This window comes from Nannospalax galili, unplaced genomic scaffold (genome assembly GCF_000622305.1).
Source record: "Nannospalax galili isolate Female #2095 unplaced genomic scaffold, S.galili_v1.0 scaffold1400, whole genome shotgun sequence".
In the NCBI taxonomy this organism is placed as follows: domain Eukaryota; kingdom Metazoa; phylum Chordata; class Mammalia; order Rodentia; family Spalacidae; genus Nannospalax; species Nannospalax galili.
The window spans coordinates 208,567-233,115 of NW_008345995.1; the positions used below are offsets into that span (position 1 = coordinate 208,567).

Here is a 24,549-nt window from a genome sequence, read left to right on the forward strand (position 1 = left end):
ATCTTCCAACATTTTTTAAAATTCTCTCTGTAGATTTAAGGGAAATACTACCTAACGGACCCAGTATTTTAAAAGAATCACTTATTTTCTTTTTAAAAAATATTTTATTGGGGGCTGAGTGGTTAAGAGCACTGACTGCTCTTGCAGAGGACCCAGGTTCGATTCCCAGCACCCATATGGCAGCTACGAACCATCCTTAACAGCAGTTCCAGGGGAATCCAACGCTCTTCTTCTGACCTCCAAGGCATTGCATGACACGGGTGCACTCACACACATGCAATACATTCATACACATAAAATAATAAGTAAAAATTTTTTTTTGAAGCAGGGTTTCCCTGTAGCCCCAGCTTTCCTGGAACTCACTGTGTAGACCAGGCTGGCCTTGAACTCACAGAGATCTGCCTGCCTCTGCCTCCCAAGCACTTAGACTACAGGCATGCACCACCACGCCCTGCCTATTATCTTTACTTTATGTGTATGAGTGTATTGCCTGCATGTGTATGAGTACACCTGTGTCATGCAATGCCTGCAGAGGTCAGAAGAGGGTGTCAGATTCCCCTGGAACTGGAATTAGGATAGTTATTAGCCATCATGTGGGTGCTAGAAATTGAACCCAGGTCCTCTGAAGGAATAGCCAGTGCTCTTAACCACTGAGCCATCTCTCTAGCCCCCAGAATCACTTATTTTCATTGTTTTCTTTTGAGGGGGGTGACAAAGGATCTCTTGTAGCTCAGGATAGCCTTGAACTCACTATGTAGCCAAGGATGACCTTGAACTCCCCACCATTCTTTCTCTACCTCTCCAGTGTGAAGGTTATAGACATGGTCCTCCATACCAGGTCAGTCAGTTTTCAATTAGCAAAGGACAGAGTGGTTCTCATAAAAATTTGCTTAATATTTGGGGCTTAGAGAAATGTCTCAGTGATTAAAAGCTCATATTGTTCTTGCAAAGGGCACGAGTTAGGGTCCAACACCCATGTCATGCAGCTCACAACAGCCTTTAACTCCAGCTCCAGAAAGATCTGATTCCTCTGGCCTCTGCAGGCACCAGCACTCACATGTACATACCTATACAGAGACACACACGTATATACATAATTAAAAGTAAAATAGATCTTTAAAAAAAATATTTAGAAGTCCAGAATTTAGCCAAGCATAGTGGTGCATCATTATAATCCCAGAAAACTGCAGCAGGAAGATTGTAAATTTGAGGCCAGGGTGAGCTGTAAAGGAAGATCCAGTCCCCAAACAAAAACAACAAGCAGAATCTAACCTTCACATCATCAGGCTGATGTTAATTCTGATGACTCTCTTAAATTACCATTGAAGCAAATGTCTGTTTAAAAGATGTTAATAAAGTCCTTTGTGTAGTCCAGATCTTCCCAATATGTCAATCAGGGAATGGTTCTCCATGGATCTGAATCTACAAATATATTTTAATAACATTTTCACCTACACACTTGCTATGAAATTTGTCAAGAATGTAATAGAAGTGTGAGGTTGAACACTTTTCCTTCCCTCCCAGCTTAAGGTTCATAATCATAGGCACATACATACATGTAGTAATCATAAAGCAACTATTTTTTCACAGTTCTGGGGATCAAAATAAGGACTTTGCACATCTTAGGCAAGCACTATACTGCTAAGCTACAAGCACTATACTGCTAAGCTACAACTCTAGCCCAGACTATTATTTTCCACAGGTAATGTACCAAAACTACAATATTTGTGAATACTGTGATCCTCAAAGAGGTCATCTTGGGAATCCATGTAGTTGTTAGAGATTTCCAGGACTTCTCAATCTCTTTTTGAAACTCCACTTTTATAGTTAAATTCAGAAGCTATGTTCCTCTCCATAATAAATATGTCCTTTGAGAATAAAATTTAATTTCTTGGTCAGAGTCAAAAGTAATCTAGAACAAATTCTGGTAAATTGAGTGAGTTTACTTCTTCAGTTAAAGACGACATATGGCTTTGACTCATAATCTAACTTGGAGGTAATGGCATAGCTTTCAAATAAATGTGTATACTTAGTCCAAAATTTAGATGGCAAAACTCATTTGGGTACATAAATATGTGAATACTCACAAAACAGAGTAATTTTCATTTCCTACGTCTGGAGCAGCAGAAACAGCATTGCCTCTCCTACTCCTGCCTGCCAGGCCACAGAGAGCTGAAATCACAAGCACCTTTACCTCCCAGAATGGAAGGAGGGGAACAGATCCAAAAGGTTATCTGTCTTAGTTTGTTCTTCATTGCTGTGACAAAACACTCTGACCAATACCAACTTGGGGAGGAAAGGGTTTATTCAGCTTACATCTCCCAGGTCGCAGTTCATCAGGGAGCCCAAGGTAGGAACTCAGGGCGGGAACCTGGAGGCAGGAGCTGGAGCACAGGCCATGGAGGAACACTGCTTACTGGCTTGCTCCCTTGGCCCCTGCTCAGCCTGCTTTCTTATGCAACACGGGCCCACCTGCCCAGTGGTGACACCACCCACAGTGGGCTGGGCCCTCCCACATCACTCATCAAGAAGATGCCCTTCAGACATGGCCACAGGCCAGTCCAATAGAGGCAATTCCCCGATGGAGGCTCCCTCAACCCAGGTGTGTCAAGTTGACACTAAAGCTATCCAGCACAGTATCCAAGGAGGTAATGACTGGAAACTCTATATTTAGCAACAACAAAATATCATGAACTTAGGGAGACTCCATACTAAGCTCTGTCATCACTAAGCTTCTGAATCTAAATAATACACTGAAAAAAAAATATTGAAAGGAGCCCAAGAGCATGCCACATTTCTCATAGGGGAAAAATAATTTGAATGACTTCCAGTTTCCCACTGGAACCACGTACGTCAGAAGGAAATGGCACAAACAAGTATGTGAAAATATGCTCAGCGTCATTAGGGAAATGCAAGTCAAAACCACAACATATCATCTCACCCAGTTAGAATGGTCGTTATCAAAAAGAAAAATAAATCAGGCATGGTGGCACAGATCTTGAATCCCAGGACTCAGGAGGCAGAGACAGCTGGATCTCTGTGAGTTCGAGGCTAGCCTAGTCTACATGGTGAGTACTAGGTCAACTAGAGGTACATAGTGTGACCCTGTCTCATAAAAGAAAAAAAAAATGCTTGTATTCCAAGAAAAGATAACTCACTGTTGGTGAGAGTATAAATTAGTACAGCCATTATGGAAAACAATGTGGAAATTTAAAAAATGCTAGAAATAAAACTACCATAGACTCTAGCAATCCCACTACTGGGCATACATCCAAAGGAAATGAAATCAATCTTTCAAAGAAACACCTCTGCTTATCACACCTCTGGTTCATAATAGCCAAGATGCGAAATCCACCCAGGCATCCATTAATGGATGAATAGATAAAACGTGGAATACCTATATAATGGAATCTTGTTCCACAATAAAAATAATGCCATCCCGTCATTTGTAGCAGCATGAATGAGACTGGAGGACATTTAGATGAGGAAGAACAGGAAGACAATATCGTATGTTCTCTGTTATATGTGGAAGCTAAAAACATTGAGCTCACAGAAGTAGAGAGTAGAATTACAGTAACTAGAAGCTGGAAAGGGTAAGAGGAAGAAAATGGAGAGGGGATGGTTAAGAGGTCTGGGAGAGCTGAGGAGATGGCTCATCTGGGTGAGTGTGGTAGCCCACCTGTAGTCTCAGCACACAGGAGGCAGAGAAGGAAGCCTCAGAACAAGCTGGCTGTCCAGACCAGCTAAAACAGCAAGCCCTGTGTTCAGTGAAGACATTGCCTCAATAGATACAGTGGAGAGTGAGCGAGGAAGACACCAGATGTCAACCTCAGGCCTTAGCCCCAGTGCATTTGCACACACATAAACATATACACATACACAAATAACACACACACGTGCATGTGCACACACACACACACACACACACACACACACAGAGAGTGCAGTTGGATAAGAAGGATAACTTCCAATGTTCTATAGCACAGTAGGTTACACAGGCACCAATTGTAACTTTCAAAAATACCTAGTAGAGAGGATTTTGAATGTTCTGAACATCCAAACACAAAGAGATTTTAAAAGTTAGAGGTGATAAATGTCATTTGCCCTGATCTGATCCTTACACATTATATACCTGTGCTGAAATATCATATTGCTATGCCCCGTAAATATGCACAGCTATTATGTGCCAAACAAAAATTAAAAATCTCTTTAAAAATGGCACAACCTTTTTTATTATTCTGAAAGAAAAGAATAGTTGACTCATAATTCTCTATCCAATGACAGTATCTTTTTAAAATGAAGAGGAAAGAGATTGTTATTTTAAAATTTGGAGGACAATGACCAAAATGTGGGCATTTTTTTCCTTAGTAAGTCAACAAGCAGCAAGACCAGGATATATAGTTTGGGAAAACAGGGAAAGTGTGGAGGAGTAGACTCTTCTCTGGAAGACCAAGTCCAAAGTTCTTGGGGGGGCTGGGGGTGTACCTTAGTGGTAGAGCACTTATCTAGTATGTGGAAGGCCCTGAGTTCAATTGTCAGTACTAGAAAAGAAAAAAGAAAAAGGGAAGGAAAGAGGTAGGGAAGGAGGGGGAGAAAGGGGAAGGAAAGAGAGGGGGGAAAGAAGGAAGAAGAAAAAAGGAAGAATTTAGAGAATAAGGAAATCTTTAAAATTTCTATTTATTTTATTTATGTGTATGTGTACATGTCTGCTTGTCTGTATGAACATCAAATGCATGCAGTTGCCCATATAGGCCAGAAGAAGGATTCAGATCTCCTGGAACTGGAGTTTCAGGTGGTTGTGAGCTGCCCAGTGTGGGTACTGGGAACCAAATCTGGGTCCTCTGCAAGAGCAGCAAGTACTGTCTTAAGTGCTGAGCTATCTCCAGCCCCAAATAAGGAAATCTTGAAGTATCATGACAAGTTACCTTGTGGACTTCAGGTGTACAAAGACATTCTTATCAGACAGGATATTCTTTGAAATAGATGGAGTTTGTGCCTCCCAAAGTTGTTGAATTAACCTTTTAGTGTACATACAGCAACCAAAAGTAATGTGTATGACTTTTTTGTATTTTAAATTGATAAGCTACTATAAACAAAAGAATTTCTTTTAATGGCATATTAAGGTATAGCAGACATGTAACAGATTATATTTTAATTGTACAGGTTGGAGTTTTCTTTTTCATTTTGTTTTACTTTGCCATGCTCAGGAAACACATGGCCTTGCACTTGCCTGGAAGGTGCTTTATAAGCTGACCCTGATAAGTTTGAGACGTGTATACCCATGAAGGAGCACCAGTCACCATAATGGATGCATACATCACCCCCCAAGAGTTGCTCTTTGCTCCTCTGGACTCCCTCTCTCCAACTCCTCAATGTCCTCCTTATCCATAGGCCAGAATTTATCCTCTTTCTATCACTGTGTGTTTCTTAGTATATTACAGAAATGGAAGCATATAGTATGTGTTCTCACATTGTGCTCTCTTATATATGATTCCTTGTGGACATATACTTTCATTTTTGTTGGGCAGATATCTTTCAAAAGTACTATGCCTTACAGTGGTACTGCTTAGATAGTAGATATGTGTTTAACTTTGTGTGTATGTGTGTGTGGTTCTGATGGAACCCGAGGCATTGCACATACTAAGCATATGTTCTACCATTGAACTGTAACTCCAGTCCAAACTTTTTAACTAAAACTGAATGATACACCCAAACGGGAAACCAAATTCTATAAAACTCACAGAAGAAAAAAATATTTTTTATTTGACAACAAAATGTGATTCACAAAAGAAAAAACTGATAATTTAATTCTCCCAAAAGGAACATCTTTGTTTTCTCAAAAACATTGTGCCCAGACTGAAGGTAAAAAAATCACATGTATGACAAAGGACATACATCCAGAATGTATAAAGAACTCTCAAAACTCAATTATAACACAAGTGTATTTTAAAAAAATGCACCAAAGATCAGGATGGAAAGTAGATGCCTGGATGGCAAAAGAAAAGATGGTCAACATTACTAGTCATGAGAAAAATGCAAATTAAGACACAATGATTGAGGGCAAGGCCAGCCTGGCCTACACAGTGAACACATGACAGAAGCCAGGGACACCACTCAGCACTACAGTGTGCAAGACAGCTCCCCACAGCAGAATTTCTGCCTTGACATGCTCATAGTGCTGAGATTGAGGGAGCCTGACCTGACATTTTGACCTCAAGACATGCCCTGAGCCTTCCTAACTTGCTTGTGAAAGTGACCTAGACTAACTGCCCAGATACTGTGCTGCAGCTTTTCTTCAGAAGAAGGGTATTATTGCATTGGCCAATTCCTGGGTAGCATGCTTGTCACAGGAATACAGAGGAGGGAGTCCCATATTAGGCACTGGAATCTGAACTAGGAGAATAGCACCAGTTAAAAAGCACTTTTTTGAGCTAATCACTGTGCTAAAAGGTTTTGTTGAGCTAGGGTTGTGGCTCAGTGTTAGAGTAACTGCTTAGCATACTTAAAGGCCTGAATTATAACCCCACCACTGCAGTACATCAAACAAACAAATATATTTGACCCTCCTGACAACTGTGAGAGGTAAATATTGTTCCTGTTTCAGGCTCAGGAAGGTGAAGCAATTTGACAAACATCAGAAGTAGGGGAAATGAGCCAGGCCTGGTGATAAAGACCTATAATCCCAGTTCCTCAGATGGCTAAGGCAGGAGGATCACAGGTTCCTTGGCTATGGAATGAGCTCAAGACCAGCCCAGGCAATTTAATGAGACCCTGTCTCAAAGTAAAAAAAAGAGAATTAGAGATATAGCTCAGGGTAGAATGGTTGCCTAACATGTGCAAGGTCCTAAATTCAACCCCTAGTACTTCAGAAGTAGAACTGGGTTGGAAGTTTGCATTTGCTTGACTGAAATGCATGCTTTGGCCCACCAGACAGTGCCACTGAGTAGTATTCAGATCCACCAGGAGGCAACAATAACATCAATGAAGCAGGTCTTTTGAAAACAAGAATAGTTTCCATCCTTTGCTTCTAATGTCCTTTTCCTATTACTGCCTGTCCTCTGTTGCATCTTGCACTTTCCTCTTTGTTTTCATATATATATATATATATATATTGTTTACAGTGGTGGGGATCTTAGGGCCTCATATATAGTATTCAAACAGTTTAACACTGAACTGCATCCCTAACCCTGTTTTGATTTTTAAAAAGTATTTATTCTAGCCGGGCATGGTGGCACTTGCCTTTAATCCCAGCACGAAGGAGGCAGAGCACAGGCAGATCATTGTGCGTTCAAGGCCAGCCTGGTCTACATAGCTCAGGCCAGCTGGGACTACAGGGAGACCCTGTCTCAAAAAGACAAAAAAAAATTATTTATTCTTATTTTATGTGTATGAGAGTTTTTCTTGCATGTATGTAACTGCGCTGCATGTGTATAATACCTGCAGAAGCCAAAAGAGGGGCATCAGATCCCCTGGAACTGGAATTAGGGATGGTTGTTAGCCACTATGTAGATGCTGGGAATTGAACCTCTGAAAGAGAAGCCAGCTCTTAATCACTGAATTGTCTCTCCAGTCCTCCATTTTGATTGTTTGAAATTTATTTTAGTCGTCTTACCAGAGAAGCAGAGCAGTTAATAGAAATTCAGACTCAAGAGGATGAGCGTGTGCGCACGCATGTGCACGTGCTAGAGAGAGAGAGAAATATGATTTTGCAGTGATTTAACTACAAATTCATAATAGTATCTGACCTGTTTCTATCAAGCTGTGATAACAGCAGCAAAAACAATAAACCCTTTTAAAACTCTTTGGACCCCTTTCTCTTCTACAAAAAGACTCATGAGAGGATTTTTAGATATACTGGTAACTCCTGCCTTAGTGCTTTGTGACATTTGATGATTCTTTGTTTCTTACAAATATTCAGCATCCAACTACCAAAATCTAATGAGGATTGTCTGTGAGATGAGGGGGTGAAGCACAGGGGACTGTTGGGCATATGGAACTATTAGTGGAAGGATGACATTTGCTATTTATTCAAATCCACAGACTATACATATTGAACCCTAATGTAAACTAGTTTAATAATTATAACAAATATAATTGGGGCAGTTCTGGGTGGGGGGAGAGAAAGAATATTTGACAATTTCTATTTCTTGTTTTGAAATTTTGACAATAGACTACTTTCAAACGCATAAATGTTGCAAGAATCACACAGAGAACTTTCCTGTATCTTTCACTTAATTTCTCCATTGGTCGTCATCAGGCATTATGCTTATTTTCTCTTTTTGAATCATTTGGGAGCAAATTGCTTACTTGATATTCTACTATCTATTATTGCTGCAGTGAAAATTTTCTGATAAGAAGGAACCCTTTTCTACATGACCACTGTATAACCATTAAAGTCAGGAAATTAACATTGACATAACATTGCCATCTTATCCACAGACCCCTTCCAATTCTGGCTTTGTTTTCATTATATCCTTTTTAGGTTCAGCATCCAGCATGGATTCTAATTTGAGACAAATGGAAAGTTTTTAGCATAGATTGGGTATTAAATGCTAAGAAATTATTGTATCATTCTGGAGTGTTAGTGGTAGACTATATGTTTAACATCCTTAGAGTTCTGGGTTCAGTCCCCAACAACTCCCCCTCCCCAAAATAAATTGTTACATTTTAAAAAATCAGCTTTTAAAATAATATTTATTTGTTTGTTTACTTATTTGTAAGGGAGGGCAAGTGTCAGAAGGTCAGAAGACAACTTGGAGGAATCAGCTCTCTCTATTAAGGGGTGGTCCAGGGATGGAACTCAGCTCCTCTGGCTTTGTGACAAGTGCCTTTACCTGCTGAGCCATTTCACCAGATGGAAATTGTTAAAATTTTAAGGCATAGCCAGGCGTGGTGGTATACGCCTTTAATCCCAGCACTCTGGATACAGAGGCAGGCGGATCTCTGTGAGTTTTACCAGCCTAGTCTACATAATGAGCTCCAGGACAGCTGGGGCTACAGGGAGACCCTGTCTCAAAAAAAAATTTTTTTAAGGCATAAAGATGACCTTATATTGGCTACCAATGTCCTTTTCTGTTACAGATACATATATAAGTATTTATAGAAAAAATAATACGATGTTTGATATATAAAACGTTCCTGGGGGAGGAAAAGATGAAATAAAATTGGCGCGATAGCTAAAGTTGTTGGACTTGGGTGATGAGTACAGAGGGATTATTATATTTCCTCTGATTTTAAGTGTTTGAAAATTCCATAATGCATGGAGTGTTTAAATACAAAAGACCAATTGGAAAATAGAAGACCTTTAGAGATTGGCGTGATAGGACCATATTTGTGATAGAGGAACATAACTTTGGCTGCGATGAGAAGAGTGGCTTAACAAGGGCAAGGATGACGACAGAGGCTGAGCACAGTGAAGATGTGGTGGCCTGAATTTAATGGCAGTGAGATGGAGCTTAGGAGCAAACTCAAGAAATGGTAACAATTGGAAAGCGAGAGATGAGAGAAAGGGAATCCAGAATCTTCCATCTGCCAAATGGCACCACCATTTACCTAGCCAGGAAGCACTAGAACGGGAACAGGTCTCCAGTGAAGAGACGGAAAAGATGGTTTAAGAGGCTTTTGTGGTCTCTGGCCCGAACCCAGGGAATAAATGACAGCAAGATGCCCTGAGTGAACAACGTAAAAGGGAAGAGGGCAGACAGGTTTACACTAGCTGAACTGGGCGGGTAACATTGTAATTCTCCTCGCAGGAATGTATCTTAAAAAGATGCCTGAGAGGCAAAGCAACTTTTCAGTTGAAAATGCAAGGTGATAGGGAAGACTCTCAGAGATGGGGAATATTGGGCCAGAAGGCACGCATGAGGATAATTCAGTTGATGGCTCAAGGGATGAGTGAGGTTTAATAGTCTGGAAGGGGTATAGTGTTTGCGGTTTTTCCACAGAGTAGTCTCATTGTGGGAAGGATAATCGAGATAAGTGACCTCATAACTCATCAGACTGCCCTATAAAAATTTCCTCACTAGCCTCTCTAGGGTGGAGGAGTTCTTGTACCTGTGTCTATTACAGACTTTTTGCAAAAATTAATTTGTCTTTGTCATTCCCACCTTAGTGATTGGTTCCCCGACGTGTACCTGCAAGTCCCTCCCGCTGAATGCGAGGAAAGCTCTCTCTCCCCGCCTTGTTCATACCGGAAGTCCTCCAGGGTCGGTAGATGGGCGCCCCACCCTCAACGTCGTCCCCCACAGCCCACTGTCTCCAGCGTGGAGCCCCGCCTACCAGTCCTTCTCCAGCTCGGAGTCCCGCCTACCAGTCCTTCACCAGCTCGGAGCCCCGCCTTCAAGGAGGTCAGCTAGGCTAGACCCGCCCCGAGATCGTCTCCCGCGTGATGCCGGTCCCCAGGTTCCCCTCAGGCGCAGGGCCCCGCCCCCAGCCAGTCCACCGCACCGGGCTCCGCCCCCAGGCCAGTCTCTGGCGCGAGGCCCCGCCCTGAGCTCGGCACTGCGCCGCCGGGCTCTTGAGCCCTTCTGGACCTTCAGCAGGCCGCGGCTCCGTAGCCCCTGCGTAGCCATGGCTGGGGGCCGCGGAGCCTCCGGAAGCGGCCGGGCTGAGCCTCAGGAGAGCTATTCGCAGCGACAGGACCACGAACTGCAAGCCCTGGAAGCCATTTACGGCTCTGACTTCCAAAACGTGCGGCCTGACGCGCGCGGACGGGTAGGAACGTGGCTGGGCTGGCCTGAGCTGACTTACCCCTGCCCGGCTCCCCAGCCCGCCGCCGGAGCCCGGGCGCCTCCAGATCGGGGCGACCCTTTAAATCTTTCAGTCCCACCACGAGCTGCCTTCCCCCCAGGTCGGCTGCTTTTTCACTTAGCACCGCTTGTATTCCCGGGGACACCCGGAACATCCCTGCCGCCTTCCAGCCTTTTCCTCTTCCCCGCCCCCAGCCTTCAAGGTGGATTACAGCACACTCTAGTGCTACTTGGTTTTGGGGATGCTTTGGGGGCGTTGGTCCAGGCCTCACAATGCTCTCTGCTCTCAACTTCCAGCTCTCACAGTGTATTCAAAACCCTGCACTTTAAAAATCCTGTTTCCGGTGTGGAGGAATTTTCTGTACGTTCCTCTGAGGCATTTGGCGTAAAATGGGTATATAATGCATTTCCTGTAGCTGCAATGGAGCATTTACTGTATCTACATCTATTTAAGTGATACTTGATTTAAAACATTGCTTTCCTTTTTGTGGAACAGATAGATGCACTATATGCTGCTGACTGCTTTTCCCTGTCCTTGAAAAGCCCATCTGCCAGACTAAAATGTTTCTGAGTTTTGTTGTTTTGGAAGTACTGCTTTCCTTCATCAGCCTTAATTCTGTCGTCAGTTTACAGTAGCTGCCTTACCTCCATATGTAGAATTTCCTCAAGAAATGGGTTCTCCTGGAACTATCGGGGCAAACGATTCTTCCTCTAACCCAATGTGCTTCTTCCTTAAATACCTGCTAATTTAGGAAATGGGAACGCAGCTCCAGACAAAACTTTGCCCTCAGAGAGCTTACTTTTCTAGTGTTTAATTTTGAATTTCTTGAAACTTTTTGTACTGTTTATACATACTTATGATAAATAGTAAGATAAGCTAGGGATCATCTGGCAACTTCTCTGTTTCCAGAGAAGTAGGAAGTAGGACAATTAAACAGTCAAAACAGGTATCACAAAATGTTTAGGGGACTCAAGGGGATAGGGGTTAGGGGTTAGGGGACTTCATGCAGAGCCAGCTTATTTATTTTAGCTTTTTGTTTTTGTTGTTTTCCAAACACTGCAGGAAAATGGAAAGAGAAAAGGCAGCTACTTTTAGGTAATGATGCTGTTAATCCCATGAATTTACACCTGATCCCTATAAGCCCAAGAATTGACAGCTGGTGGCCTTTATATACACAAACAAGCTGTAAGTAGTACCCTGGAGCATAGGGAATATAGCCACCCACACTTTCATGGGCCTCCTGGGCAATTACTTGATGCTCATACTGATGAATCAGAGTCACTCCTGCAACAAGCACTTAATAGCACCTGCCATTCTTGAGGGAAAGATTTTTCAGATCCACAATCCTGAATCCAGAGCCCTTGAGGCCTGATGGCTTTCAGAATCCAGCAGTGTTCTTGTCCAGTCATGAGAGGACCTTCATATAGCAGCCAGTGCCTTCATGCCTGGGGGCGTGGCCAAAACTCAAACTATGAAATGTGTGCCTATACAATGGCAGTCGGAACAGAATAAAGACTATTAATTACTTCATGTCATTTCAAACCAAATTTACTGCCAAAAAATTCAGATCAGACTTTTTTTTTTTAACTTTTAGGGGGCTATGTTAAGAGACATAAGTTCAGTTTTATAGCATATCATTCAGAAATAGCTAAACATTTTAGGGTCTATATCAAAAATTAATTTGAATACAAAAAAGTTTGGGCACCAGCCATTAAAAATATATTTTGTAAACTGGGTATGGTGGCACATGCCTTTAGTCTCAACACTTGGGAGGCAGAGGTAGGTGGATCTCTGTGAGTTCAAGGCCATCTGGGGCTACAGAGAGACCCTGTCTCAAAAAGACCAATATATATATATAGTAATTTAAGGATGTTTAAAAATTCACATCAACTTTCTTGGCTAGCTTTCCATATCAGCAAATGGTCTGCTCACTTATTTGGTGGGCATTGCAAACCCTTGCCTCTGCCTGGACAGTGGTTGTATATGGTGCACTCCTCTTTCCCCTTCATCAACATCGAGTGCGTCATGCTTTTCAGCTTGTAGGTGAATGAAACATGTCCCATTGTCATTTATATTTCTTTAGTTAGAAAGCATGTCGACCACCTTTGTTTGTAAATCATTGATTTTTTTTTTCCTTGTTCTTTGAACTGTTCATGCTCATTGATTTATTTTTCCACTCTCTGGACTGCTTTCTTTCTTGCAAAAACCTAGATATGTGTTAGGAGAATTAATGTTTCTGGTAATATGTTACAAATATCTGCCCCTAATTAAACATGTGTATTTTATGTTTATGTAATTTATGCATTTAAATTTTTTAGTAGACCTCAAATTAACTTTGTTTTATTGACCCTGGGGGTTTTTCCCCCTCAGGAAAGACTTTTCAGGCTGGTGGTAGTGTGTGTGTCTACCAGGCCCTAGGTTTGATCCCCAGCACCAGGAAACAAAAAAGGAAAAGGAAGAAAAGACTCCCCTGTTTCAGTGTTACCAAAAATAAATTCTTGATGTTTTCTTTTAATCTTTTCATGGCTTCATTTTTTTTAAAGCTCCTATCAAATATAGAAATAGTTTTGCAGGCTGGAAAAATGGCTCAGTGATTAAGAGCTCTGACTGCTCTTGCAGAGGACCGGGATTCGAATACTACCACGCACATGGAGGCTAACAACTGTTCATAACTCCAATTCCAGGGGATCCGACACCCTCTTCTGACTTTGCTGGCATTGCATGACACAGGTACACTTACAGCATGCAGGCAAAACACTTACACATAAAATAATAGAAATAAATAAATAAAAATTTTAAGAAATAGCTTTGTAAAAGACTGCATCCTAGCTCCACCATGATAGGGGTCTGGATCACATTCTCTTTGCTCACCACTCTCAGAGCAACAGTTGAGAGTTTGGGTTTTTTCTACTAATTTGAAGTGCTGCCTTTACATCATACAAGACTACTGTTTTCGCAAAAACAGGTCCATGTATTTGTTTACCCCTACATTCCAGCACTTGATAAAAAATTTTTCCCAAATTGCTATTGATAATTCCACATAGTCTAACACCTCTATGTCTGGGGACATCACCTCCACATACTATCAGAAAATAATTTTGAGATTGATTTTCCAGTACATGAACTTATGAGGGACACATTCAAGCTGTAGTACCTAGTCCAGTTCTCCTCATTTCTATTACAATAGTATTGCATATACTCAGGAAGAATTCAGATTCTGAAAGTTTTAATGTCTGTTCAAAATGGACTTGTACTAAATGTTAAAGCCACTTTTTAAAAAAATTCTGACCAGCTTGACAGAGGTAAATATTTGAGAAAGGATAAATATTTGAGAAAGGATAATGAATGAACTTTGTGATTATTACAAAAAGTATTCATTTTTAGAAAAAGATGAATGGGAAAGGTCAATATTTAAGGCATTTCATCTAAAACCTAGAGGAATGTTGTCAGATTCCATTTTCTTGGCACTACTATTAGCATTTTTCTGAGCTGTTACTGACAGGGGTGTATGTGTGTGTATGTATGTATGTATGTATGTATGTATGTATGTATGTATGTATGTAGTGTATACCCACGTGTTTGCAGGTGATATTGTACCTCAGCACATGTGGAAGCCAGAGGAGGGAGGACGTGGGATGTCTTCCTCTGTTGCTTCCCCCAACCCCTTCTTTTTCTTTTGAGACAGGATCTCTCACGGAATCTGACACTCACAGTTTAGGATAGGCTTCTCCCAGGGGTCTGCCTGTCGCTACCCTCCAATACTGGAATTCCACATTACATGGACATGCAGATGTGCCTGGCTTTTACATGGAGTGCTTGGGATCTGGATTAAGGTCCTCCTACTTGTACAGCAAGTGCTTTTTAGTCACTGAGCCATCTCCCCAGTCCACTGTCTCATATTTGGTTCTGCCTAGACTTAAAACCAGACCTGCCCCGATTATCTCCCCCCAAGATGGCACTTTATACTTGAATTTGTTCTGGTTTCACATAGACTACTTTCTTCTATTATAGATAAGGGGAAGAACAAGAAGCCATACTAAGCAAAGACTTACCATCAAGTTCGAGGAGAATATGACTAGCAGAAACCTAAATAACAGCTCTAGACCAGACACCAGAAACTTATTTGAATTAAGTACCTAATACACAAGTTACTATGGACTTCTCAGTGTACAGTTATGTGCATTCCCATTATGTGTGGTGGACATTTGTATAACAAATTAATTTCCTAAACCTTTTCCTCACTTTGCTACCCATTTTTAGTTTAGTGAAGTTTAGTAATGGGCCTGTCATCCTCACACTTTAGTCTTTGACTCTTGAAACCTGATCATTTTCAGCTGTCTGAAGTGGTAAATTCCTCAGGTATTAATAATCCTAACCCTTCCCTCTGGTACTTTTAACCAGCATTGGCACATGTTTAAATTACCAGTTCATTTCATTGGGCCTCAGTGTTTAGGAGGTAGAAGTGCCTAAGTGAAGTCCTGTTAACAGCTTTCTGAGCTTTCTGTTACTATCACAAAATACCTGAGATGAGCAATTTTTTTTTCTTTTTGGTCTTTGGAGACAGGGTCTCCCTGTAGCCCCACCTGGCCTAGAACTTGCTATGCAGATCAGGCTGGCCTTGAACTCAGAAATCTGCCTGCCTCTGCCTCCCAAGTGCTGGGATTAAAGGCATGCCACCACACCAGGCGGCAAGACGAGCAATTTGTAAATGAGAAAACATTGATCTTGGCAACTTAATGGTCAGTTGGCTTTCCCTCTGGGGCCTTGTGAAGGCAGTGCACCATGGTGAGAATGTGTGACGGGTGGTCCATTCACCACATGGCCACTACTGAGGAAGGAAGAGAAGGGGCTTGGGAGCCCATCAACCCTTCAAGGGTACACCCTGAAAGACTTTAGACTTTCTACTAGGCTCTGCCTCCATCATCTCCTGGGAATGAGGACTTTAAGTTGGACATTCAAGATGCAGGCTGTAGCAAAAACATTAGAACTGAGCAGCAGGGATTTCTGGGGCTTTGGCCTGTGAGAACTCTAGGATATATATTGTGCTGAAAAAGGTCCCAAAGATAGTGGATAGTGTTCCCTGTTCCTAATCCCTGAAATACTTTAGATCTTTGCTGCTTTGTTTCTTAAAGAATTGCTACTTTTTTCTTCCATGAGTTACAAATGAGTGTTGCCTCTCCTGTGTTTTAAGGGCTGAATTTTGTATCTCTGCTTAGAAGTCTGTTTGCTAACAGAAGAGTATCCAACTTTATTACCACATAAGAAACATGTTTAATTCATTCTATTGTAGTGATACATGACCTCTCTCAACTACCTTTTCTTTGGTTCTGTAGACCAGGCTGGTCTCTGGTGGTGATCCTCCTGCCTCAGTCTCTTGAGTGCTGGGATTATAGGACTATGCCACTAGCCTGGCCCCAGGACTTCTTGTTCATTATGCTGTTTTCATATCACCAGCTTTTTTCAGTTTTCAAAATATTTTTTTCTCACATGGAGCTTTGTGTATTTTACAAGTAACAAACCCTGCATTGTTTTTTTCTCCTTTCGTGCGCCCCAAAATTTTAGGTTACTCATTACTTTATGTACTAGGACTTCAATCTTCTTTGTATAGGGTAAGTCAAAATGTTTATGAGCATTGGTTTCTAATGACTGCTTTTATTCTGTAAGCATGAAGGAGTCTCAACCCCAGCCCACTCTAGTGCATGTGATAAATTGTAACCAAATCTTGTTCAGCCCTGAGTCCTTGAAATGCCCTACTTGTGCTGATTCTATGGGTCCTGAGCCCTCTTACAAAAAGCCTTTTCTTCATTGAAATCTGCCTTTTCTTCATTTGCATGAGTAAAGCCTGAGAGAACTATTCCTTAGTAGTTTCTTGGTTTCGGTATTTTTTTCTTTCAGTAAATTTGTAATGATTAAATTTAGTTACATCTGACAGAAAACATCACTTTGCATATGAAAGTTTGGAGTTTAGGCTCTCTTCTTTCTCGCTAAGGATGTTCTATCTTCCCCAGGGTGCTCTTGTAGTCAAAAACAGATCTCTAAATTCCAGTTTTCAGAGCTGTTTTCCAGTCAGTTTGAAGAAGAATGGGGCCGGGGCGGGGGCGGGGGGGTCGGGGAGGAAGTTGGGCAGAGGGGCCCAAACCTGTAATCCTAACACTTGGAAGGCTGAGACAGGATTGTGAGTTCAAAAGCAGCCTGGGCTATAGCAAAAGCCCATCTCAAAAAAGTAGTCATTGTTGTGTCCCTTTCCTTTAAGATCATTTCCTCTAAATGGCTTATGATAATTTTTTTCCTTCTGGTTTTTGGAGATGGAACCCAGGGCCTTAAGCATGCTAGGCAGATGCTTTTACCACTGAGCTATATCCCTAGCCTACCTATGGTAGAACTTGATTCACTTTGTTTCCTAGAACTTAATCCAGTAGCCAAACTTAGTGGCTAAGTAACCTTGGACTTAGAAACAGTTTTATTTGTTCATTTGTTGCTTTTTCATTTCTTGAGTCAGGGTCTTACTGTGTAGCCCCAGCAGCCTAGAACTTGAGATCCTCCTGCCTCAGCTTCCTAAATCCTAGAATTAGGAATTAGGCCACCATGCCAGACTTTAACTTCGACATCTTGGCTTCTTTACATTGGGCCTGCCAGATTCTTAAGCATTTTATTTAAGAAGACTATCTGTAGCCAGGTATGATGGCACAAATCTTTAATACCAGCATGGGAGGTGGAGGCAGACAGATCTCTGTGAGATCAAGACCAGCCTGGTCTACCCAGCAAGTTCCAGACCAGCTGGGATCTCAAAACAACAGCAACAACAACAAAAAAGAAGATGACTGTCTGTGTAGCATCTTCTAATATTTTATCACCTTATTTTATTTGCCTCTTTTAAGCTCTGCCAATCAATGTGGAGATAGAGCATCATTTCCACTTGCTCTTTGGAAAAAAAAACAAAAAATTTTTCATTAGTAATAGCAAAGTGAAAAGTGGAATAATATGTGAGTGAAGGTAATTGAGACTACACTCTATTAGACTGTTCTTTATTCCTTGTACTTTTAGGTTTTCGTTGTTACTGTCTTTTGAGATAGGGTCTTGCTGGAGCTATAGTTGACCTGGAGCTCACTATAGAAATATAGCCCAGACTTACCTAGACCTCGTGGCGATCCTCTTGCCTCAGCCCCCCCCCCCCAGCCAAATGCTGGGATTCTAGGTGTGTATAGGTGTGACATAGTGCCTGGCACTGCGTTTAGTACTAGAATACTGTATTCTGTGCTGGGGAGATTGGCCCATAAGCCTGAGGACCAGACCATAGCGTAGTGGCTGCCTATAATCCTAGCACTTGGAGACAGAGATGAGGGCTCCCCAGGGCAAGTAGATGAAATTGGTGAACTAGTTCAGCAAGAAACCCTGAGTCAATAAATAAAGTGGAAAGTGATCAAAGAAGATACCCTGACACCTCTCATAGCTTGATTTTAAATCCACTTTATTTTCCTGCTCCTACAGTTCCTTCTTCCCTGGGCATTCAACACTAGCTGAATTATTATAACCATCTTCTTGTTTGTTTGTTTGTTTTGATGGTCACAGTGCTGGGACTGTAACCCAGATCCTCACACATGCTAGGCAAGCACTCTACCACTGAGCTCTTGATCTTCCTCATTCATTCTTTACTCAGCAGCCAAGTGGTCTTTAAAAATACATGTTGCATCTTATTATCTTTAAGTCTGCCAAGTACATTGCCTGGCTGACAAAGCCCTGTGTGGCTCATCTGTTTCCTATCACACCTGCTTTCCTAGGTCTCCCTGCCTGTGTCCCAGATGTACTTATCTCCTTTTGGCCTTTTGGGGCACCCATCTCTTACTTCTGAACCTCTTTACATGTACTTTCCTTATCTGGAGTGCTGGTTCCCTGCCCAGACTCAGCTTAAATGATGCAGCCTCACCTAAGTGTTCATGAGAATCCCATCTAAGCATGTTCCTTATGTATACCCTAATTGTCCTCCTTGCTCAGCCCTATGTCATCTCTTCCACTGCACTTTCTAAATATATCCTTACATGTTCATGATGTTTGTGTCCTGTCCTGTCCCCCATCAGGAGCTACTTGACAGCTTGGGACACATCTGTACTCCCATCTCCATGGACTAAGAACAGTGCCTGGCATAGAGTCAGCCTTCAACAGGTGTGGGTGACCAACATGATGTGTGGTGAGGGAATGAATGAGTACATGCAAGGTTATTCAGGCCAAGAATGATGACCCCCCCCCTCCCGTGACCTCATTCACAGAATCATGCTTCTCAGAAAACCTACAGCTTTCATCAAGGCTTACTGTAAAGCCATATAAAAACTGATCTTACAGATTTTATACACACAGCCAGTAAAAATACTGTTCAAGATTTGGAGTACATATGTAAGTCATGTTGAGGCAAGAGATAGCTCTGTGTAGGTAAGTAATGGAAAAGTGCCCATGGTAAGTAATGGAAAAGTAATGCAAGCTACTCATATGTTGCACTGAGAACAGAAGTTGGTGTTAAAGGTTAAAATGGCAGAGTCTGAAGCCCCAAGGAAGGTGAATGGGAGGGCTAGTAGTTGGGTCTGAGATAACCAAGCTAGATAGGAGGAGGACCAGGGCTCTGGGCCGGTGTCAGCAGCCTGGCTGGCCCCCATGAAGCCCTTGAGGAATATAGGTAGGGACTATTGGCTTTTCATACACCCTTGCTACTAATGCAGATAATCATAACAGACTTAATCGTAAGTAAGGATGACTACCATCAAGAAGCTTCCACCTAGGAGACCACCCCATAGACAGGGAGCAAAATATGAGGTAATCAAGAAAGACCGCAGCTACATCTTTATGGCTGGGATAGAGTTAACTATCTGCCATAGTAAAGCTGATCATGTACATGTGTCCTAGTTTGGCTCTTCATTGCTGTGACAAAATACTCTGACCACTACCAACTTGGGGAGGAAAGGGTTTATTTGGCTTACATCTCCCAGGTCACGGTTCATCAGGGAGCCCAAGGTAGGAACTCAGGGCAGGAACCTGGAAGCAGGAGCTGGAGCATAGGCCATGGAGGATCACTGCTTACTGACTTGCTCCCCTGGCCCCTGCTCAGCCTGCTTTCTTATACAACACAGGCCCACCTGCCCAGGGGTGGTACCACCCACAGTGGGCTGGGCCCTCCCACATCACTCAACAATCAAGAAGGTGCCCTTACTACCAGCACTTGAGACACCAGCAAGGTCAGAGGGTAGTCATGCTGGCTAAGTAACTAAAGAAGACAGTCAAGGTCGAAGCAGAGGGGTCTTTATCCCTAACTTGGTGGGCAGTACATGAACAGCACATGATCATCTCCCTGGTTCAGCTACAGGGATAGGCATACAGAGTGTGGGCCCTCTATTAGCTCAGCCTATGATAGCCTGGGAAATTGACCAATCTTAGTAGAGATTTCTTCAGTCTTAGTTCAATTTTTTCCATGACCTTCTGAAATTCCTAGACAAAGGAAATTCGACAGCTTTTTTCCTCTCTTGGAAACCCCTCATTTGAGAATTTCACTCATTTTTCCTTCATTTCCCACTTTTTCTCAGTTCCTCACTTTTCTGTAATAATTCTTTTTTTGGGGGGGGGGGAGACAGGGTCTCAGTATGTAGCCCAGGCTAGCCTGGAACTCATGGGATCTGCCTGCTTCTGTTTCCTGAGTGTTGGGATTAAGGGCATGGGCCACCACACCTAGTTTCTATAATAATTCTTAATAAAGCCTGCTTCCGTTTTGTTTATTCCCACAAGAGTGTGCATCTTTATTTTCATTGGCATGACACAGTAAACTTGGGAGCCACAGTCCAAGGTGATCTTTGGTGACTGAGTATTTGACACCCTAAATCCTTGGGTCATACACAACTGAGCCAAGAAAGATCCCATCACACTTGGAACTCCTGCATCAGTGTTACAAATACCTGTAGAAATCAGTGTTATTCATTACCCTGTTACCCCTGTAAAGGAATTTTTCTGATATAGTTTCATTTCTCTTTGCTCTGGCTGCTTGGATGTTCAGAAAGTTAAGGTATAGTGACATAAACTTAGAGTTGACATTCATAAAAAACTAGCTCCTGAAAAAGACACAGGTTTTGGAGTCAAAGCTAGATTTGAACTTTAATCTGTCACCATGTGTCTGTGGGTGGGAATCTTAAACTCTCCAAGCCTGAATTGTACAGTAAGGATGGCATTGGCCTTAGAGAGTTGGTAACACACCTGCACCATAGAAGGTTTGGTAGTTTTCCCCCAAACCTCTTCCTTTTTTCTTATATAAATATGACATATACTGCCTCATATCCTTTTTGGAATCTATAATAAATTAAAGAACAATAGAATATTTGGACCTTTGGTGAAAAGCAACTGATTGAAAAAGCATATACAGTTTTAGCAGAGCTATCCAATTTCTCCATTCTAAGCAACGGTTTTCCCCTGTTAATATCTTTGTATTCAAATCTCAATCCAAAATCAGACTGAGTATTCTTAATTTGAAAATGAGAATTTTAAACATTCCAGAAACTGAAAGTTTTTCAAATCTGCAAATATCCAGAACATTACAACTTCTGATGTCTGGAACACACCCCAGGCATGGGGTAAAGACTGTCAGCCTGTATCCCCTGCTCAGAGGCCCACCCTCCTGGATGTGTCCAGGCAGCTTCTCCCTCACCTCCTGGCCCATCACTTGGCCTTATTTTCTCCACAGCTTTCTTCACCCATTTGACATGACTCATTGTCTTCCAGGTTGGTCAGCTAACTGGGACTAGGTCTGTCTAAACTCACCTGTACTCCCAGTCTCCACACCAGTACTTAGCACTTGGTTAGCACTGAGTAACATTTGAGTGAGTGGAAACCAGGTAGAATATTCTACTTCAATCCCTTGATCACTTTGAAAGGGAAAAGGCATTTCCTCTGGCACAAGTTTTATTTTGAAACCATGCTTTTAGGACATATGGCCCAACCTATGTAAAGTATGATTGTATATACTATTTTTGAAGTAGAACTTTAGAGCCAGAGTCAAGGTGATTGTTATCTTCCTCAAGAAAACCGGCTCACTAAAAAAATGCATATGTGTTCTTTTTCTCTTTTAGGTCAAAGAGCCACCTGAAATCAATTTAGTTCTGTACCCTCAGGGCCTAACTGATAAAGAAGTGTATGTGAAAGTGGACTTAAGGGTCAAGTGCCCACCAACCTACCCAGATGTGTAAGTACCTTTATTAATAGCTTTGATATAATTTCACTTTCCTATTTTGACAACATAGATGCATTACAGTTAAGAGTATTTTCTCATTCCTCCCCCATCTTCCACAGAAAATTTCAGATCCTGTCACCTATATTTCAATAAAACCATATCAGCCATAGACATTTACATGGAACCTGTCTTAAGCCTCCTTATAGTGTAGAATACTCACTACAGATGCTAATATTTACTCACTGACTACTTTTTCTTCAGATACGTTAATGTTTATTTAATTCTGTATAAACTAGGGAGAAGGTAAAATCTAGAAGAAAAGGATAATGGCATGGCAAGTGTTTAAAGCCCTGAGTACCTAGTTTTAAAGTACTGTTAGCATCGGAAATGAGGTGGCCTTCTGTACCTGGTGTAGCCTTTTACTGCCTAGAATAAATAAAGGAGTGATCAGAGCTGCCATTCTCAGTGGGGCGCTACCCACCTGTCTGCGTGGCACAGGGCTGTGCCTTGTGCTACAGGCTTTAGTATCCAAGTCCAGCCCACCAATGCCAGGAATGTTCTCCAGTCATTGAGGCAACCAAAGTCTATTTCCAAACTCCCATAAAGGTGGTATTACCGATGGTTGAGAAACACTGACTAGAACAAAGACATTAGCCATCAGGACGCATTGGGCTCTTTGAGAAGTATATTCCATGTAAACTTTCCCCAGATGGTCCACATGGAAAGTCATATTGGCTAGGATCATGTTAAGTGGTTCAAATTGACTACAGGAAATAGTGAAGGTTTTTGAGAAGGAACATAGCAAATAAAAGGTAGCAGTGCCTTCCACAGTGGGTGGTAAATGAGTGGAGTTTGTGATTCCAAAAGATGAAGAACTGGAAAATTCAGTTCAAGACTATACTTCTTCAAATCAGTAATTCTTTTACTTCCAAGTCTTTTACTTCCATACTCTGTTGTCAGAGTATGCATAATAGCTATATAGAAGGTTAATTAATGAGAAAAATAATTATGTTTATGAAATAATACTACAACAGTGCTTCTCTGGATTTTGTTTTTTGTTTCATGGTATGAAATATAGTGTCTTTGTTGATACTATTTATTCATAGTTAGTACAGACCCCACAGGTCCAGGGCTCATTTCCACAAGATTGCTTCTGCTCAGATGTCAGGTACAAGTCCCCATACTTCTGACTCAGAACTTGTGGTTGTAAATTTGAGAGTTCCCACAACCTCCTTGTGTTATATGTAATGATTAATCATAAAGGATCTGATTCTAACACAGCCAAATAAGAGGACTGCATAGGACAAAGCATGGGCAGAGGCACAGAGCTGCCTGTTCTCTCAGACTGCCATCCTCAGCTTCTCCTTGTGTTCAGTAATCACAATACCCCAACCCTTGTTGTTCAGGAGACTTCAGGAAGGTTTTGTTCCATAGGCATGAATGATTGCTTACTTAAATCATTAAGCCTTGGTGATTGAACTCAGTCTCCAGCCATATCCTCCTCCGCAGAGGTTTGGGATGGGGTAGGAATTTCTCATCCCATGGTCAAAGCTTGGGCTCTCTGTGACCAGCCCCATCCTAATGCTCAGCAGGCACCCAACAAGAGTTAAACTCACTAGCATTAGCTCTGATATGGTTGAAAGGGGTTTGCCATGAAGAGCTTAAGATACTTCCTTCATCTCTGTCACTCATGAAATTCCAAGGGTAGGAGGGCCTCTGTGCCATAAACTAGGGGCAGAGATCACAGGTATATTTTCTTTATTGTACCATAGACTCAAGCACTCAAAATGTTTAACTCTTCAAGTCAATATAAAGGAAAAACCCGGATATATTAATTATAGTGTAATTTCTGAAAGTAAAAAAACTGGAACCATGTAGGTAGCTCATGCCTATAATGCCAGTATTTGAGAGACTGAGTCAGGAAGATTGTTAGTCCCAGACTAGCTTGTCTCTCCAAAACGGAATACTAGGACAGCACTTCTTGCCTGCACTATTGCTGTTGGACAGGATAACTCTTGTTTAGCAGGGCTGTCCTAGGCATATGAGAAGTCTAGTAGCATCCCTCACTTCTGTCTGTTGGACAGCTGGTCCCTGAAGTCTCCAGATATTGATAGATACCTCCTAGGAGGCCAAAACTGCCCTGGTTGAAAGCTGTTACTCCAAGGAACTCTTCAGATAAGTTGTGTGTCCATTTGATAAAAGGATTATGAGACGATTTTTTTAACAACCTAGAAATATATATGTTATAAAGCTAAAAAGGCAATATCAGCTATACAAAGTTATTAATCTGTCAAGAACATAAAATATCAAAGTTTAATTAGTATTGTAGATGACTTTTTCATCATTCTGTTAATATTGCTGATCGCTTTATTTTTAATTATTTTATTTTTTATTTTCATGTTATGTGTATGAGTATTTTGCCTGCATATGTGTAAGTGTACCCATGTTGTGAAAAGCCCACAGAGGCTAGTAAAGGTTGTCAGATCCCCTGAAACTGGAGTCATGGGCAGTTCTTAGCTACCACGTGGGTGCTAGGAATCAAACCCAGATTCTCTGGAATAACAAATGTTCTTAACCACTGAACTATTTCTCCAGGCCCTTGC

The 24,549-nt window shown here is 41.7% G+C and overlaps 2 protein-coding genes across 4 annotated transcripts in view; one reads left to right on the forward strand and one right to left on the reverse strand.

Annotated features, from left to right (window-relative positions):
• Nucleotides 1-10,394, reverse strand: part of Gpr176 (G protein-coupled receptor 176) — a 162,567-nt gene extending 152,173 nt beyond the window's left edge. Inside the window, exon 1 of the mRNA XM_029567914.1 lies at nucleotides 10,279-10,394. The gene's annotated coding sequence lies outside the window, so the exon portion shown is untranslated. The remainder of the gene's footprint in view (nucleotides 1-10,278) is intronic.
• An 87-nt stretch (nucleotides 10,395-10,481) lies between these two features.
• Nucleotides 10,482-24,549, forward strand: part of Eif2ak4 (eukaryotic translation initiation factor 2 alpha kinase 4) — a 115,612-nt gene continuing 101,544 nt past the window's right edge. For 2 of the 3 annotated variants that reach the window (XM_029567909.1, XM_008842309.3), the window contains exons 1-2: nucleotides 10,482-10,713; nucleotides 21,846-21,958. In XM_029567909.1, the coding sequence (XP_029423769.1) occupies nucleotides 10,570-10,713; nucleotides 21,846-21,958 (257 nt within the window). In that variant the 5' untranslated portion in view covers nucleotides 10,482-10,569. Of the gene's footprint in view, nucleotides 10,714-18,824; nucleotides 18,910-21,845; nucleotides 21,959-24,549 lie in introns of all 3 variants that reach the window. The other variant, XM_029567910.1, reaches the window with a different exon arrangement.